Genomic DNA, 19,355 nt, shown 5'->3' with positions numbered 1-19,355 from the left:
AGGAGCAAATGTTACTTTAACTCACACAAAACATCATCTGAAATCAGTGGGTATTTTGCATGAGTAAGGTGAGCAGGATTAGGCCCATAAAGTGTAGAGTACCATGGCTGAAGTACATTAGCTTGTGTTATACTTGAACAGCTATCATCCCTATCCGCATACAAATGTGATTATAGCTGGTTGGAAGATTTTGTGAAAAAAATTAAATTTCAAGGAAAAAAACATACATGGAATGCCATATAAATGTTCTGATTTTTTGTGAACAGGTCCACGCATGACATATTAGAATATAGGATGGATATCTAATGATAAGTATAGCATAAGCAGAAAGCATTGCATTGTGAAGCTTTATCACTAGAAAAGCAATTTCCATTAGTTAACAGAGGTAACGTGTTACTTAGTATAGTGAGAGTGTTTATTACGTAAAGGCAGAAAACATGTCGATCAAAGTCCTGTTGGTGTTGTAATATACTGTAACAAGTAACAGAGATGTTTCTAAAACACAAACAGTAAAAGAACAGTTAGGTTGCAAAGTCCAGCACTCTGAAGTTATAAACTACCAGTCTAAAGTTTACGTACATCACAGTTCAGCTCCCTTCCACATCTGAAGGGGAGTATTTGGCTACCTAAACCATAGGAATCGCTTGCTACACTGCCTACAATAAAATGGCCAGTTACACAATGTTCTTGCACAGATTGCACCTCTCTAGTCCAGCACCCTCAGAATCTGACTGGTTCCAAAACAGAGAATTTGCTGACCCACAGGAGGTCAATACTGTGTAACAGCATTATCAACACTTCCACTGCTTATTGGGGTCCCAGAAGACCAGTATAGATAAATTAGAGCTAAATAACAGCACAGAACATGAAGAACCAGGACTGGTGGCTGTAAACTAATTTTATGGGATCAGGGGAAACTTTGACACGCCCATGATAAGTGGACATCCAGCTAACTAAAATCATGCCAGATTATGGTGTTTCTGGATTAGAGAGGTTCAACCTGTATGCTGATATTTTTTGCTCGTCAATAACTTTCAAGACTTTCTTTGTCTGTATGTGTGCGTCACTCTGGCAAGTTTTCATCAAGAAAGCCTACAGATGACACAAACTGACTATATGGACCAGGTTCTGCAATAAGCAATCTCTGATGATGCTTCCTTTATCAATGAAGCTGCAATTTTGTAACTCTGCTTTTCAAGCGGCGCTAAAGATCTTTCTGACTCTGCCCAGGGTGGCTTGGTTTATTGTACATACGGGACTATGATGAATTATATGTTGAAAGACAAAAGTAGATTTTATTATGCTATTAGTATAGCAATTTAAAGAAGCTAACACACCTATTTACCTGGATGATCTGCTACTGTGTACACTCACAAAATCAATGAGGTCAAAAGAGTTTCACAGAGATTATTACAGGTATTAAGAAAGGTCTTTGTTTCCAAATCCTCTTATTGCAGAACATTTGATGTCACATCTACAGAATCATCAACATTCTGAGTCCATGGGTGAACGTGGGGTAGAACTATAAAAATTAAGCAAGCATGATATATCCTCTGAGCAACTCTGGAGGATGCGCCGAAGGACTGTTTGGTGTGTGGTCTGAGGCACGAAGCCACAGAGAAATGGAAGATGTTCACCAGCTGCAGATGTGTCTATTTTAATGAACATTGCAGCAGGAAAAGTAGAAAAAATGACCAACAGTGATGTACACCAGATTAATGCCACATTAGCCATATGTCAGATTGAATAATCTCATTGTAAGTGTTTTCACTGCTGCAGAATAAACTAGAGTACTGGCATTTCAAAGAAGAGTTATACTGTAAGTGCCATAAGAGAAAACGCACAGAGGGCATGTGTTATAAAGTAAATTCAATTGTGGAAAATTCATCCAAAGTAAATAAATAAAATGAAGCTGTGGGATGCCAAAGACAAGGGCATGATGACAATAATGAAAACAGGGACATCTCAATTCTAAGATACATTTAACTTTTCAAGGAAGTACAAACTGCTTTGGAATATGACTAAAATCTATAGGAGTAGGGGAAGAAGAACAAAAGAAGCTGTGTTCATAACATATTTTACATTTGTTTTTACAGAAATATTTTATAACAATGACAGAGAGGTCCAACTCTGAATTGAGATCTAGTCTTGAAACATCCCAAATTTAGGTCTTTAAGGTACAATCATTTCTGATGTTTAGCACACCTTGCCTGTCATGAAAGCAATATTGCACTGTGTAACCAGATTTGGGCTCCGCTTGTTATAAGGACAGGATCAATCTGTAGCTGTGCCATTTGGTTTTTCCTATCATACCTTTAATGTTGGTATTTTTGTCCAGCTCCTAGAAGAAGCTGAACCTATAATCAATAAATCAATGTATTGCACTAATTTGAATGAAAGAGAGTGCAGGTATTGTTAATTTGTGCTATGTAATGTGTTGAATGAACTGAACAGTGAGCTGAATGAATGAGTGATGCTGTGAAACTTCATATGGTTGTGCGACACTTGTGTTGTTTTATACAACAAGCATTTAAGAGTGTTGGAGATTATTAGTGAGCGGTTCATAATTTTCTAGGAAAAACTGCTTGCAATGCCGCTGGGTTGGAGACTAAGTAGAAGCAGTTAGAGAGGTTACCAAGTTTTACTTTATTTGTTAGGGTAATTTCCCTTTCTTTCAAAGATCTTTGATTCTCTTTCCCACAACACGCTTTCACCTAATGTACTCATATGAAAGCATAAATCATACCATGAAAAAAGTCAACCTTATGGTTATGTACAAAAATAAAATCTTGGCTCATGATTGTCTAAAAATGGTCATTTGATGCGGCAGCAAATCCCTTGTTATTTACTTCCTCAGAAGTCAAAAATGTTGAAATTTGGAGTGAAATTAAATTGCATTGAAAGCTATTATTCACCTCTTGTGACCTGTAACTTCATCTCATCTTTAGAATGATGTGAAAGTAATAAACCTCCGGGCAGTTTGCATACTTGAATGGGAATCTTTATCAACTGTTTGAAGGACAGTAATAATAAATGTACACTGTGAAATAAAACAGTATATTGAAGTCTTCACCTTGCTGTCTCTCTCTATATTACATACACAAAGCCCATGAAAATAACATTATGGTTCAAATTCAAGCACTCAGAAGTTAGAAAATGCTCAAATTAAAGTTTCCTGAGCAACCTTAATTCTACCCCTTTGTGCATAACATCATATACATTTGTTCCCCAACAGTATCTTTCCTCATTCAGTGCAGAACATGGTCTTTCTCTGGGGATGAAGCTTGGTTATACAGTGAAAGAGACTGGTGTTTGTAAACCCACTAGTTCATTTATTGTAAAACCAGGAAAAGGCTGTAGTGAATGAGGCAGGGGACTCTATGAGGAGGAAGGATGGTCTCTCTGCTAACTAGGTCCCAGTCTCCATTTCTTTGTCCATGCAATCTCAGTTTCTCCCATGCATGTGCACTCACTCTCAATTCTGCCCTTTCCCTCCCAGTCTCTTTGCTCAGCATGTCCCAGTCTCTGAACCATTCTCAGTCCCAGTCTCCTCTGTCCCACTCCTCCAATTTCACTCTCTCTGTCACAGGCCTCCAGTCAGCCTCCCCTACCCCAAGCTTCTTGTCCAAACTTCTGCTGGCTCTTCTCCATAGGTCTGACTCTTGTGCTGTCTGCATTTGAATCAGCCAGTTACCTGCTCCATGCTGCCTGTCCCCACGGTAGAAGAGGGGTGTCAGTGAAAGCAAAGAAAGGGAGAGGCTTCCTGGAATCCATACCTGGCACTTCCAGCAACCCAGAATTTCAGGCAATGTCTCCCCTTAAGCACTCATTTCCTAGTAAAATGATCAATTTCTCATATATTAGAAGATTAACATATACTATTACATTACTAACTACAAATATATGTCATAGTTGATACATCTATAGTTAAAGTAATTGAATATTCAAACTAGTAAGATTTAGACAATAAACATTAGACAGATGGTTTATAAAAGAGATTCTTCTACTCCACCATCATGTTAATGGATCAAAACAAAAAGCAGTCAAGTAGCCCTTTAAAGACTAGCAAAATAGTTTATTAGGTGAACTTTTGTGGGACAGACCCACTTCTTCAGACCATAGCCAGACCAGAACAGACTCAATATTTAAGACACAGAGAACCAAAAACTGTAAGCAAGGAGGACAAATCAGAAAAAGATAATCAAGGTGAGCAAATCAGAGAGTGGAGGGGTGGGGGGGAAGATCAAGAATTAGATTGAGCCAAGTATGCAGACGAGCCCCTATAGTGACTCAGAAAGTTCCCATCACGATTTAAACCATGTGTTAATGTGCCGAATTTGAATATAAATGTCAGCTCGTCCACTTCTCTTTCTAAAATGGAGCGATAATTTCTCTTCAGTGACACACATACCTTGAGGTCATTGACAGAATGCCCCATTCCATTAAAATGTTGACTAACTGGTTTGTGGATCTGGAGTGTTTTGATGTCTGTTTTGTGCCCGTTGACCCTTTGTCTAAGGGAGATAGAAGTCTGTCCAATATACAAAGCATCTGGGCATTGTTGGCACATGATGGCATATATGATGTTAGTAGAGGAGCATGAGAAAGTGCCCGTGATTCTGTGAGTAACCTGGTTAGGTCCAGTGATGGTATTTCCAGAGAAGATATGTGGACAAAGCTGGCAGCGGGCTTTGTTGCAGGGAAAGGTTCCAGGACTGGTGTTCCTGGGGTATAGACTGTGGCTGTTAGTAAGGATCCTCATGAGGTTGGGAGGTTGTCTGTAGGAGAGAATAGGCATGTCACCCAGGGCCTTCTGGAGTGTAGCATCCTGATTAATAATAGGTTGTAGGTATGTGTGTCATTGAAGAGAAATTATCGCTCCGTTTTAGAAAGAGAAGTGGACGAGCTGACATTTATATTCAAATTCGGCACATTAACACATGGTTTAAATCGTGATGGGAACTTTCTGAGTCACTATAGGGGCTCGTCTGCATACTTGGCTCAATCTAATTCTTGATCTTCCCCCCCACCCCTCCACTCTCTGATTTGCTCACCTTGATTATCTTTTTCTGATTTGTCCTCCTTGCTTTCAGTTTTTGGTTCTCTGTGTCTTAAATATTGAGTCTGTTCTGGTCTGGCTATGGTCTGAAGAAGTGGGTCTGTCCCACGAAAGCTCACCTAATAAACTATTTTGCTTGTCTTTAAAGTGCTACTTGACTGCTTTTTGTTTTGATAGTGTATAGACTAGCACGGCTTACTCTCTGTTAATGGATCAGAAACTTTTCAGGATTCTGACATAACTTAGTATACTGAAGGATTGTGTTTCTTTTGACAATGTTACTATACTTCAATTAGCACTACATAATCACAGGAGTAGGCAGAATACTTCCATTACAGACAAAACCAATGGGACAATATTAAAAGTTGGGTGAATGGGTTGATAGTGAATGACAAGTTCTGTGGCAGTGTGGCATAGGCTTTACTTTTCATTTTCACACAGTATTTCCAAGTTCATTCATCCTTCTAAAAATGAACTGATCATTGTAAATAAAGTTTAATATTTTTGGAGTGCTAGTGGTATTCCAATTTTTATTTAAAAAAATCAGCCTTAAATTTTCTAGCAGAGATTTTTTATTGCTTTCAGTAGCCGATAACTTCTGGAGCAGTGCCCATCTTCTTACTATTGAAGTTGTGACATCAGATACAAAGTGGAGGATCTGGCAATAGTGCATGTTGTCACACGTTCTGGGATGGAGAACAATCCAATTTGCCACTGTTTGTGGGAGGACCAAAGGCTACCTAAATCCTGGCTAGAACAGAGTGGGACATACAAAAGCTGCAGTAAAACAGTTTCATCTGTGATTCTGTGTGATTCCTCTACATTAAGAAAATTGTACACACGTCCTTTGTGGGTTTGTGACTGCACAGGTGAAGGTGGTGTCCAATTAACACGGTAATTCATATACACTTTCAATTTATGCAACTGGTTAAGTTAGAAGAATCTGATTGACTTGTAACCAGTGCCGCCTTGATGCAAAAATCTGTCCCCTTGTAGGTGACACCTAGAACAGCTAGAGATGGGTGAGTCTGTTACAGCCTTGGCTGAAAAATATGTATGCTTTAGCTCATGGAGTAGAGGCTCAAGCATTAAGTTCCAGAGATCCCAAGTTGGATCCCAGCCAACAACAACCAGGATCTGTCATTGTCCCACTGACTCCTGCATTGAGCCTCAGAACATTCTGAGTATATGTTACAATATTTTTAGAATCTGCTCAGAACCCAGAATTTTGAGGAACAGGGGGCTTCCGGAAGGAGGGTTTCCGTCTGGGAGATCCCTATGGGCCACACATCTGCACATGTATTTTGGAGTCTGCAAGAGCTTCTTATGTACTACAATTCATGTGGCCATATGCTCATGAGGCATGGGAAATTTATATCTGCACCCCATCTTCCAGGCTGCTCATTACCATGCCGCTTCTGGAAGAAGAGAGATGTGTAGAAGCAGCCTATGTGTTTCAATTTAGACCATCTCCAGTGCTTTCTGCAGGATTTTACCCAATGGTAGATTTTCACCACTGCTAAATCAAGGCAAAAGAGGAAGTCACTCATTAGCATATCTATGATCTTTTCTTATGTTGCTTCTGAGAGACTGTTGCTGTTATGGGGAGTGTCATCTGACCAAAGGAAGCCTGTCTTTTCTGATATATAAATAGTTATAATGCACTAACACTCTTTAATCGTAACAATGCAATCTACGTTTATTATTTTTGTTACCACGTTACATTAATATGTATACTGTTCATTAGGCCCATGTGCTCTCTTTTGTATTTGTAACCTACTAAAACATTGTTTCAAGAAAGTGGTGTTGAGTTAACTTTATCAAAATATCAAGTTTTTTGTTTTAATATCAAACATGAACAATGACAACCCACACCATCTCTTATTCTGGCTTGTAAATATTGTTTGTACTTACACATAACTGTAATACTTTGAATGCACTGTAAGTCACCCTGGATGAAGACATCTGCCATGAAAATAAATAACTATACTGTAATAACCTAAATTAAAGTCCTATTCCACAAATTGTATTATCTGTATACAGTGAATACAAACTGTAAATTAAGAATGGATAAACTCACTTATTTCAGGTAATGGAATTCTGTTAATTTGCTCTGATTCTTCTCAGCCACCGTTCTGTTTTGAAGATGGGATTCAGTGTCCCAAAGAGTTCTGTAGACCCTGTCACCACATCCTCTTAGATGTGAAAAATGCTAGGGTGTTCTAAGCCTCCAACTTGGAGTTTCTCAGAGGTGTTGCTTGGAGTTTGGAGGTGCCTGGAGTTTGTCAGAGGAGGATCTTCATCAAAATCTTCCTTACATTCTTGATTATCTTCTTAATTATGATTTTTTGTATCAATACAAGCTTCTTTCTCTGGTCTTGCAACAGCTGCAGCACTCGTTAATTCTTCATTGGTTAGCTCTCCAAATATGAGCAAATCCCCATCCACAGCCACAGCAGTTACCAAGTCTTCTTTTTCCATGTTGATAGGAAGTGGAGCATCATTCACAGGATCCCTAAACTCTTCAATATCCGTACCTAGTGCACCTTCCAATAGCACAAAAAGTTTTCTTTCCTGAAACAGTTGGAGATTGTTGTCAGCTTTGCATCTTGCCATGCCTCAGCACCAAGATGAATGTTCTATCTGAACATCTGTGCTGGGGTCTGCCTCAAGGGTAACCATAATCCAGTTTGCAATTTTGGATCAGTTATGTCTCTTCCACAGATTGCACCAAAGATGTAGAGTTGGGAGTAAAATTCAAGCTGAATGATAGCAAGAACCACTCCTTGTGGGTCTGCAAAGCAGATATGCAGTAAGAGGCATCTCAAATGGCTCTGCAAGTAAAACTGATGATCCCACTTTTTACCTAGTTGATGAAAATCTCACCTGTGACTCATACATTTGCCGATCTGATAAAACTGAGGGTAAGTTGACTGAAATCCTTCAGAAAGCATCCAGGACATTTTCCCTTCCAGTCATGAACAGCAGGTATTTGTTGCTCCCATCCATGTTGGTTCATAGATGAGCATAGTTAACCTGTCCATTGAAGCTTTCCCTCCCTCTAGCTTTTCATTTTTAACACATATCCTCTGTCACAGAGTCCTTTCAGATAAAGTCCTGGTTCATCAGCCCTGTAGATGTCAGTGGGTAAACCTTTTCAAGAGTGTGAGGAAATTTTTCTCACTCCTCTTACTAGGCTGCTAATTTGTCTGTCAACTGTTTCTGCTATGCTCTTTTCTTGAAAGTGACGTTGAAGCATTTCTTCCATTTGGTAAACCAGTGGTCACATTCCTTAAAATAATTAAATCCAAGCTGAAGGGCTTTTTCCTTAATTGTGAATCCAACACTCAGTGTTCTCTGTGCCCTCCTGAACCATATAAAAGAGAGTATCTGGTCAATTGAGGAGCTTTTCCTTCATGCTCATGTTTATGGCAGCTGTTCAACTGTCTTTATTTGTATTTAGCCAAAAGTTATCTTTCTGCTTCCACATTCTTCATGTCACAGAACTGTGTACCTCCTTCTTGACTGCAGCTTAGTTTTGAGTAGCCCTCAGATTTGGACAATCTTGAATAATCTGAACTTTCTTGCAGTGAGAGACTGCTTGGTATTTTGCATGTTTTTGCCAGACACACACCAAAAAAATGATGCAAGTAAGGGGAGTATGTGATGTCACAAATGTTGCTTCTTCTGCTGAGTGGACACTTCATGTTAGGGAAAAGTGTTCTCAGGGGAAATGTTTCGGGAAAGCAGCAGCTGATCTTACAAATTGTTGCTGCAAACTATCAATTACTATCAAAGGAACAAGGGAAACACCAGGCTGAAAATGAGGGAGAAATTAAACTGTTTTTTGTTTCAGCATATTTTAATGTTTGAAGCTTGCCCCAGTATATGAAGCTTCCTCTTCAATTACAGAAGGTATACAATATTGACAGATTATTTAGAGGCAAACATGGAAGGAGCTAGGCTAATAACTCTTTAGCCTAAAAAAAAAGGCAATGCTTTTATTGCTTACACTATGAATCTATCAAGAGATAATTGGATGCACGTGTTAGTAGCAGTAAAAGGCATTGTCCAGTTGTCCACTTTACATGGGAATATTCTTTAAGTGTTTTCTTTGATTTACTGTTCCAATTAGAACAGAATGTTCAAAGGAACAAAAGTGACCTAATTTAAAAAGCAGAGTGCATTTAAAGTTATTGTTTTGCATGTGACCTGGATCACAATTAATTGAAATTCACATTTGTGTAAAATCGTACCCCCTCAAATAATTAGTTCTGTTTTAATAATCCATTCAATTATAAGAGTGTACACATTTACATTTTGGAGTTTATAGGCAGGGATAGCTTTCCAGGAAACAGGTTGCTTTCTTCTTAAAGCTTTGGATGGCATATATTCTGTCTGATTTTGTCTTTATTATATGTTGTAAAACATCTTTGCTCATTACAATGAGTTGGCACTAGCAACAAAGGCAACTAGTGCAGTGAGAAAATGATTTTCCCTGTCCACAAAACCAAGTAATAAATATCATTGATTCAACGGAAAAAATAAAGAACAATAAGGAGCCATAGACATTAAAGTACTGTAGAGCCTTTTGCACTAAATAAATATCTGGAGTAAGAGAAGGATAATCTCTTTGCTAGCCATGCATGGTCTGATTTGTAATAATAGTGCCTGTACCACCATAGCAATTAAAATATATTGGTACAGATGCCATTTGTAAATCCTTCATTTGTTATACATCAAAGAACTTCTTTTTCATATCCTGGAGTGAGGGATGCCAATTTTTCATTTAATTCCAACGAGAGAATATCCCCCATTAATGTTGAGAATTTTTGGAATTCTACAACTGTAAGGAACAGAATATTAATGACATATTTGTGTGTAATTAAAGAGTTCAGGTCAAGCTTAGATGAAAAATGGATAGTCTCTGAAACTACGCCCCACAGTGGCTGTTTAAGCTCTCTGACTATGCTGACACTATTTCTACCATCTCACCTGGAAAACTTTTGAGCAAAACCACAATATTGTGGTTCAGAAAGGACAATTTTTTTCATTAGCGTTCATATGAAGAAGGTTCTACCATATTTGTTAATATTCACGGAGGCTTAATGTGATAAGTTGTTTCTGGCATCTCATTACTTTTCTCTTGAGAAGACACAAGGGGTGCAAAAATTGCTTACAAATATAATGTTTCTTTCAAAATATAAGGCTCTGTAGAAAAGAGGACATGTTATTCTTACAGGACCTTCTCCAACTCCCAACCTATGTCTATACTGGAGAGTTTTGTTGACAAAACTTGTAAACAAAACATAAAGAGGATCCACATTTTCAAGGTGTTCTGTCAACAGTAAATCAATAGCATGCAGCACTTCTGTCAACAGAGTTCTGCCAATCCCCCATGATGCAGAACGCCTCTGTTGACAGATTCTGTTGACAAAAAGCCAGTCTGGATGTTTTGGGGGGCCCTCTATCAACAGATAGGGCTTCCAGGACACCGAGCAGCCCTGTATGCTGCGCTTCTGGTTGGCCATTTTGTCAAGAGAGCAGCTGGGCAGTCCAGCCATGCTTGGTCGACAGAGCAGATCACTCTTTCGATCAAGTTGGCAGTCTGGCCACAATCTGTTGACAAAAGTTTTCTCAGAAGATATCTTCTGACAGAAACTTCTACTGACAGATCATTCTAGTATACACATAGCTCCTCAGAATACAGTGACAACACTCCCACTGACAAATGGGAGCTGTATTGGTCACATAAAATTAGAGACTCAGAAGAGCATCTGAAAACATTTTAAATGCCTTATTTCAAGACCGAGGTTCTTACTCTATAGTGGAATATTTTTGAGAAGTTTCACACTGCCTTGAGCCACATTTTACCGTCTTTACCAAGGCCACACTACAGAATCATTTTGTTTAAATAGTGTGGTATATGTAAGGGTCCTTGTCCTTGGATTCAGATTCTTCTTAGATTGTCAGGGTGATCTCCACCGAATGTTATCATAGTCTTTTTGCAAGTGGCTATAAATCAGATTTATTAAGACAACAAGAAGAAAAAGACTCCTGACCACTGTAAATTTTAAGAAATTTATGTGAAGACTTCACTATCAGTGTGGAGGGTCCACATGGTGAGAATGCAGTCAAAGTAACAGGAGAGTGTCATGTAGACATTAAATAATACAATTTTTTCTATATACATAAATCCCAAGTGTCTGTGGTTGTAGGTTGCTGGTTGTAAATTATGTAACTGAGCTCCAGGAACAACTCAGACTTAAATGAGATACCAGTTAAGTAATAAAAATGTATAGATTTCCTTACCAGGAAACAAATGTCTTTATTAGGAGTCAGCATATGATGTCCTGAGGTGAATTTTTTTTAAATTTGAACTTTCAACAACATGCATTAACTCTTTATAAAAAGTGGCACAAGTGAAATGCATGAGCCTAGAAAAGAGTCTTTCATTTCAAAATATTGTTGAATATACAAAACCAACTCTGAAAGTTGAGGTGATCTCATACAGGCTGTTTTATTCATATTAAAAGAGCACAGTTTACTCAATGTTCTAGTCTTCTATTTAAAGCTGTATATCTGACCTTATTGCAGCTATCTCACTGTTGTTCACAATCAATTTAGATTATTTTATTACAACTGTGATCATTTAAACACTGACTTGTCAGCTTTAATCATTACAAGAAGTCAGTATATTTTTCTTAAATTGTTCTATATCTTTAATCTAATATGCCACTGTTAACATAGATGCCATTGATGTGGATTTTCTTTGTGCAGTTATGTACCTGATCCAAAGTTCACTCCAAGGACTCCAAGGATCCAAGGATTCACTGAAGTAGAGGCTTGTATGGATACAGAATTCGTATTTGCATCCACATCTGCTAGAATGATCCACAGATGTCCACAAATTTGCTGGTGTCTAGATACAAAATTTGTATTCCAAAAACAAGCTGCAGATACCTACATTCTCATTCGTGGATGTTTAGGACTCTACCCCAGAGATGGGCAACCTGGGCTAGTGACTGGGCTACATGAAAGGCCCTCCTTCATCTCAGAGGGCTGCAAGATTGTCATAACTACAATGGTGTTCTGGGATAGGGTGGCTTTGTTAGTGGCACTTGCCTACCTAGAATTTGTAGTGTGTGGTGACTTAGATGTAGCATCACTTTGCCTGGATCCAGAGTAAGCGCATGTCTCTGCCAGTCAATTCTGTATGCCATCAGCATGCACTGCCTTCCATGTGCTCTTGCTTTAAGAGTGTGTCACTTTACTCATACCAGTAGGAGGGGGAAAAATAAAAAAGGACCCTACACAGATGGAAGCCTGTGGAATTTGGCAACCACCCTTCAACAGTAAACAAAATATCTCAGGGATCACACAGATAACCCTGATGAGCTACATGTGGCTCTCAGGTTGCCCACCAATGCCTACATGGAGTTGATAAGTAGGTCTGCTATAAGATGCAATCTAATTCCACTGATTTAAATACTGGTGCACCAGTTCACACAAGTTCAGAATCTACCCCTATGGCTTCTGCCTAAGTTGAGTGTAAGTGACTTGTGGTAGCGGCTGTGTCACCTTCTTCACTATGTTTTGTACAGCTTTGTCCCCTGAAAGCCTGTGAGAGTCTTTGGGAATGAATGGGAATTCTTCCACTGAGGTCAAGGAGCTTAGAATGAGGCCCACCAATTTCATTCAGTAAGTAAATACATAAATAAATAATGGACCCCATCTGCAATCATTATTTGGGCTGCAGAACTTAACTATGCACTTCATATTTTACCTTGTCCTCAGTTCCTTCTACACCTGTTATTCATGTCTTGCATATGTCAAGGCCTTCCAACAGGTGCCTTTGCAGTGATCATTTTATTGTTTTTGACAGTCACACTCAAGTGGGTCTCACCCACAAAAGCTCATTACTTAATAAATAAAGCTGCGTCTACACGTGCACGCTACTTCGAAGTAGCGGCACTAACTTCGAAATAGCGCCCGTCACGTCTACACGCGTCGGGCGCTATTTCGAAGTTGAAATCGACGTTAGGCGGCGAGACGTCGAAGTCGCTAACCCCATGAGGGGATGGGAATAGCGCCCTACTTCGACGTTCAACATCGAAGTAGGGACGTGTAGACGATCCGCGTCCCGCAACATCGAAATAGCGGGGTCCTCCATGGCGGCCATCAGCTGGGGGGTTGAGAGATACTCTCTCTCCAGCCCTTGCGGGGCTCTGTGGTCACCGTGGGCAGCAGCCCTTAGCCCAGGGCTTCTGGCTGCTGCTGCTGCAGCTGGGGGTCCGTGCTGCATATACAGGGTCTGCAACTAGTTGTTGGCTCTGTGTATCTTGCACTGTTTAATGAAAGTGTGTCTGGGAGGGGCCCTTTAAGGGAGCGACTTGCTGTTGAGTCCGCCCCGTGACCCTGTCTGCAGCTGTGCCTGGCTCCCTTATTTCGATGTGTGCTACTTTGGCGTGTAGACGTTCCCTCGCTGTGCCTATTTCGATGTTGGGCTGAGCAACGTCGAAGTTGAACATCGACGTTGCCAGCCCTGGAGGACGTGTAGACGTTATTAATCGAAATAGCCTATTTCGATGTCGCAACATCGAAATAAGCTATTTCGAAGTTGGGTGCATGTGTAGACGTAGCCTAAATGTGTTAGTCTTTAAGGTGCTATAGGACTGCTTGTTATTTGAAAAGAGTACTGTATGTTTACCTTGGCCAACTCCTAGTGTTGCCAACCTTTCAGGATTGGCCTGGAGTCTCCCAGGATTGGCATCAATCTCGTATTGACTATTAAAAGCAATCCTGGAGATTTTTAATAAGATAGTTTAAGAAAATAATTTTATACCACTTCAGGGAAAAAAAAATCTCCTGGAATAGCTTCATTCAGAGTTGGTAACCCAACCAACTCATCATAAGTTACATGGACCAAAATTTACTTTCCATTAGACCTGTGCCATCCCACAAATTCCAGAAAGATGCAACTGGTCCATATGTCTACAGGCAGCAATGCCTCTGTCTTTATTTATGCTAAAAGCTTAAACCTCTTCTGAGCCATCTCATATGTCAAGTTATAGGCAATACTTTTGTAACTACTCAGGGCTTTTGTTTCACACATGCTCACAGTCACTGGAGTGCACTACAGCTGTTTTATTCACTTCTAGAAATGGACTTATCAAGAGCTGTAGCAAGAAGACCTTGCAGCTGCAACACTGATGTAAGAACTAGCGCTGAGTGGTAGAGTTTCAAGGGCAAAGCTCTAGATGTAAAGAATAATAAAAGAAAAACTAAACTATCCTATGTATCTAGTGACAGATATACTCCAGCTATGATAAATTATGCAAGTTTCCCCAGACTTCTTACAGCAGTCATAATTCACCCCTTCCCGTTATCCTGGAGGTATGAGGTAACAGTTCTGGTGTAATCAAGTTGGAAAACATCTGCCAAAGTAAATCTTTATTTAGTGCATACTATATAATATTTATAGAGCAGAGCCATGAATGCTTCTTGAGCCATGTCAGAAGCTGAAATGTACTTTCTGAGGGTTTATCCTGAGTTTCTCTGGCTGCTCCTTTTGCTTGATAGAATTTCACTGGCAAGCAGCCATTGAAACTGTCATCTAATTACGCAACATATCATAAGCTTGCAGCCCTGTAGATAAGATTTTATTGTAGCATAACTGGATTTTAAACATTGTTATCATCTGAGTGAAAGAAATTAATCACCAAATTAAAATATGTTAAAAGATAAATCCCTGTGTGTCAATAGTAATCATCATATATTTAGGGAAATGTCATTTTGAATGAGGACCTTATTTCAGAAGTTAAATACTCTAATATTTAATAGACTACAATTTGACAAGCTGTCTGACTGTATTTTCCTTAGATGTGGCAGGACTTTATTCTCATGTAATTACACATTTACACAATATCTTAATGATGATACAAAATACTTCCATTGACTCAGTCCATGGAGATTATGGTGGTGTTCTGACTACACAGCCAGAGGTTAAGTTATGATTCATGGAACCTATTCTCTTCACTTACAATGTTTTGATATGGATGTTTCTGGAGTATAAGGCAACATAGATTGGGATAATTTTGCACAATTTTGTGCTTTAATGAAGGCAAATTCAATTTGCATTAGGAAATTGTTAAAGAACAGTGTAGACATTTGACTGTTTTTGATCTGATAACCAAGACTTAAATACTTACTAAAATCTTATATATCCATATGGGTTTGCTTTTTAAAGATACTTCAATACTGTACTTTAAATAACTGAATTCATTTAAGCACGTTCAAGTTATTAATTTTGAAGAAATTGTACCCTTCACTTATTTTATGTAAACTCTGCTAACTGCAAGCTATAATTATTTTATAGCTCTGAAGTAATGTTTGACTAGTGTCATTTGATGATTACCTGTTCTGGTCATTCCCTTTGAAGCACCTGGCACTGGCCACTGTCTGAAGACAGAGTACTGCACTAAATAGACTTTTGGTCTGACCCAGTGTGCCTGTTCTAGTGTGCACAGGGGAGGGAATGGGTAAACAAATCTGTGTTTTATTTAATTTTTGGCTCTGAAGACAAATATTCTGCAACTCTGAAAATGCCTATGACAAGTCAATGAGAATATTAACTACTTTTAATTTTCTTTATGTGTTAGGTGAAAAAGACCTGGGCAGAACGCCAGATGGAGTAAGGGGGAGTTGCTCCTGCTGAAGGACTTTAGGACTGGGGCTCTGAACATGCATATGTATGTTTCTCCCTTTATGCTCTTTCGGGACTCATCTTGCAGGCACTTACTCATGTATGTAACTTTACTCAAATGAATAGTTGTAGTGATTAAAATAGTACTACTCACCTGAGTAGAGTTAACTGCATGCAGAAAAGTATGCAGATTCAGGCCCTTAATACTTCCTGTTTCCTTCCTGGAGCAACATACTCACCCAAAACTGATTTACAGGTAGAAGAGTGCCCAAACATTCAGAAACACATGTCTGAGAAGCACATTTGCTTGCTCTGTCAAGAAGCATGGTCCAAGTAATAGCCAGGTGCCAGCTAAGCCATTAAAATGAACCCTTCAGCATAGGATTGTATTTTCAATGAAAATTAAGAGGCTACCTGGTAAAGCCAATATGCGTTGACACCTACAACATTACAAACATAGGTCTAAAGAATTGCATACAAACATTACAAACATAGGTCTGAAGAATTAACAGCTGTGATAATATGAAAATAAGTTGCCAGCTGTAGCAAGTGGAAGCAATGACACAAGAACCCAGATGTGGAAAAAAAAAAAAAGCCACATTAGGGAGGTGTAAGAAAAGAATGCGAGTACTGGAGAAATAACTGTAATTTTTTTTAAACACCTAACACCGCATCCTGCCAACCTACACTCTGTATTTTTGGTAAGGCTTCAAGCAGCTCTCATTTAGCTACCCTTTTGTTTTTAGTTCAGCAAGGTATATATCCGTAGGTATATTTAGATTTACAAAACACAACCAGAAACCAACCAGTTGCTCTTCACCAGGAAGATCAAATAAAGCAGCTCTCTCAAACTTTGGTAAAGCAGGGATGTCAGCATTGTAAACAACACTGCCATGAGTTATGATTTACTACTCTTTCTCCTCCTCAACTTGAGATTATTCATTTTCTTGACTGCACAAAAAATTACATTTCTCAAGACTGACCACCAAAAATATGTTGCCAAAGACACACAATGGCTAAAAGCCCAATTGGTTCACTCTCCGGGTGAACTGCAGCCACTGAAACAGCCTTGTGACTTTTACTTTGAAAATATTTCTTCTTTAAAACCCGATGACAATGAAACGTGTGTGAGGTCCGCATGAGTACAGCCCCAGATGTTTACGATGCAACAGCAGTATCGCAGCGCTGCAATAGGAGAGCTTTCCGACGGAAAAGAGTACAACAGGACACCACAAAACAGCACACAGGCTATTGACAACGCAGACGGGAGCATCGTATTACCAGAGAAAAGGCAGGGCAGAGACAAACAGCAGCAGCGAGTGGTGCCTTAAAAGTTAACTTCGTGGGCTGCCCTCGCTCAAACCCCAACAACACGCAGGGACAGAAATCAAAACCAGAAAAACACTTTTGACAGGATGGGGAGTGAAAGGATGGCTGGGGTGGGGCGGGGGCGTGATTGGCAATAAATCTTGTGGGGCTTCCATGGAGGTGGGGGTACCAATGTATTGTTTTAAAATCGCGTTCACACCAGGCTATTGTAATGACAAGGGATAATTGTTTTCAGACTCAGGAGAAACTATCCCCCAGCCCCACGGTGTGTGTGGGGGGGGGGGGTGTACAAATCTCTCTCACTTGTCTCCCCGCCAGCCCCATGGGGTTCACTCAGACCGTTTGCAAAACAAATTTCGGGGGGGGGGGTGCGATGGGCCGATGGGGGCGGGAGGCAGCGAGCCAGCTGAGCCAAAGGAGACCCTCGGGGTGGGCCACCTTCCCTCGGGCGCCCGGACGGTGCAGCTGGCGGGGGTGGGGCGGCGAGGGGAGCCCAGCAGAGGGGCGGTGGGGTGCGGGGGTCAGCGCAGTACTCACTGAAGGGGCAGTTCTCCTTCTTGGTGCCGCTGACGGTGCCGTTCTTCTCGATGCGGAGGAAGAACTTGTTGTAGGAGTAGAGCTTCCTCCAGCGCACGTCGCCCTGGAGGTGGTTGTAGCTCCGCACGTGCCTCCCCGCGCCGGCGGCAGCCGAGGAGGCGTTGGCGGCCCCCGGGGCCCGCGTGTCCTGGCAGGTGACGGAGCCGGCAGACAGCAGGACGAGCAGCAGCAGGAGGCAGCCGCAGCCGCCGCAGCAAGGCAGGTGGGCGAAGGCGGCGGCCCCATTGGTCAGTATCCATGTGCACATTGTCCTGACAGGCTGGGCGCTGGGAACCGGCTCCTCAGAAGAAACATGCTGGAGGGGTGAACCCTGCTACGAGGCGCGCGGCGAGCGGGCGGCGGCGGCGGCGGCGGCTGAGGGGAGCCCGGGGCGCGCTGGTCTGGCCTGAGGCGGGGGCACCAGCATCCATCCCTCAGGGCGCGGACCGCCGCGGGAGCCGCTGCCTCTGAGTCCGCCGAGTCCGCCCGCCCCGCAGAGCGTCGCTGGGATGTGGGGGTGGGGGCGAACCTCGCCCCTGCCTTGCCTCTCACACCACCACCCCCCCTCCCCAACCTGGGCTGAGGCCGCCCCGGGGGTTATTTCGGTCTCTTCCTCCCGCCTCTCGTCACCATCTTCGCTGCCGAAGGGTCTGAGGCATAGATGACAGCGGAGTGAACGCCGGCAGCGAAATAAATCCGGCCCCCGCCCGAGGGGGCCCTGCGAGGGGTCACTGGCCCCAGGCCCGCACGCGCACCTCTCCCCCCCACCCCGCCCCAACGGCTTTCACACCTTCTCCTGCCTTCCCCGCCCCCCTTCCCGGGCACAGCCCGAGCCAGGCGTCCGGCGCGTCCCTTCGCCCTGACAGCCCGGAGCAGGCGGCTCCTTTGTCTTGCTCCGAAGCCTCCAGCCAGGACCACAAACCAAGTCCACGGAGGGAAACCTCCCAGCGTCTCTCCCCAGCCGGGCGGCCAGCAGGTTGGGAGCTGGAGCCTCACTCAGCGCCTGGCCGCGGTTCCGAGCCAGAGGTGGGATGTGCCTCTGGTGGACAACCCTTATCTGCAGGGGGTCAAGCAGCGGTGGGACATCTGAAACCCTCTTGCAGCTGGAGGGAGCAAAGGCTTGCCGAGGAGGGAGCCTGCAGGGCGGGGGGCCGGAGGGCGGGGGGCTGCCCTTGCTTCCTCCCCGTCTGCAGCAGCAGCAGCAGCTTTCAGCTCTTGGCTAATTGCTCCTAAAGCGATCTTCTCCCCCCAGTGCTGGCCACCAGCATGGCTGGGAGACTCATGCTTTACTCATTTCCCTGTCTTCCAGGCTGAACCAATCCCCTCCAGGGAGCCCCCCTCCCCGCCCCTTCTTTCCCTTTCCTTTTAAATACTGCTGCTCCAGCGCAGGATTTTATTTTATTTTTTGGCAGTGAAGTGCTTGAGAGAACCACCTGGAGCTTGTTGGTCTGTCGACTTTCCCCACCCCCCTGCCTGGGCGAGAGAAGCGATCGGTGGCGAGGCTGGTTGCAAGCCTATCCTGCAGACAACCCTGGAAAAGTTAGGTTATAAAGCTGGCCAAGGAGAGGAAAAGGGAAGAGGCATAATTAGCTCCTTTTCCTTCCCCTCTGCCAGCATCCAGGGAGGTCTCTCCCCTCCTTTAATGTACCACTGATTTCTCGCTTCCGTCGCTGAAATACAAAGTTC

General features: G+C 42.1%; 1 protein-coding gene across 1 annotated transcript in view; it reads right to left on the bottom strand.

Moving 5' to 3' along the window:
* The window catches only part of FGF10 (fibroblast growth factor 10), an 84,406-nt gene extending 66,140 nt beyond the window's left edge, over positions 1 to 18,266 (bottom strand). The window contains exon 1 of the mRNA XM_074994301.1: positions 17,631 to 18,266. Coding sequence (XP_074850402.1) covers positions 17,631 to 17,937 — 307 coding nt within the window. The 5' untranslated portion in view covers positions 17,938 to 18,266. The remainder of the gene's footprint in view (positions 1 to 17,630) is intronic.
* Positions 18,267 to 19,355: the final 1,089 nt, after the last annotated feature.

The sequence above is a fragment of the Carettochelys insculpta genome, chromosome 5 (assembly GCF_033958435.1).
Source record: "Carettochelys insculpta isolate YL-2023 chromosome 5, ASM3395843v1, whole genome shotgun sequence".
Taxonomy (NCBI): Eukaryota; Metazoa; Chordata; order Testudines; family Carettochelyidae; genus Carettochelys; species Carettochelys insculpta.
The sequence above is the reverse complement of the archived record's forward strand: the minus strand, read 5'-3'. Positions and strand labels throughout refer to the sequence as shown.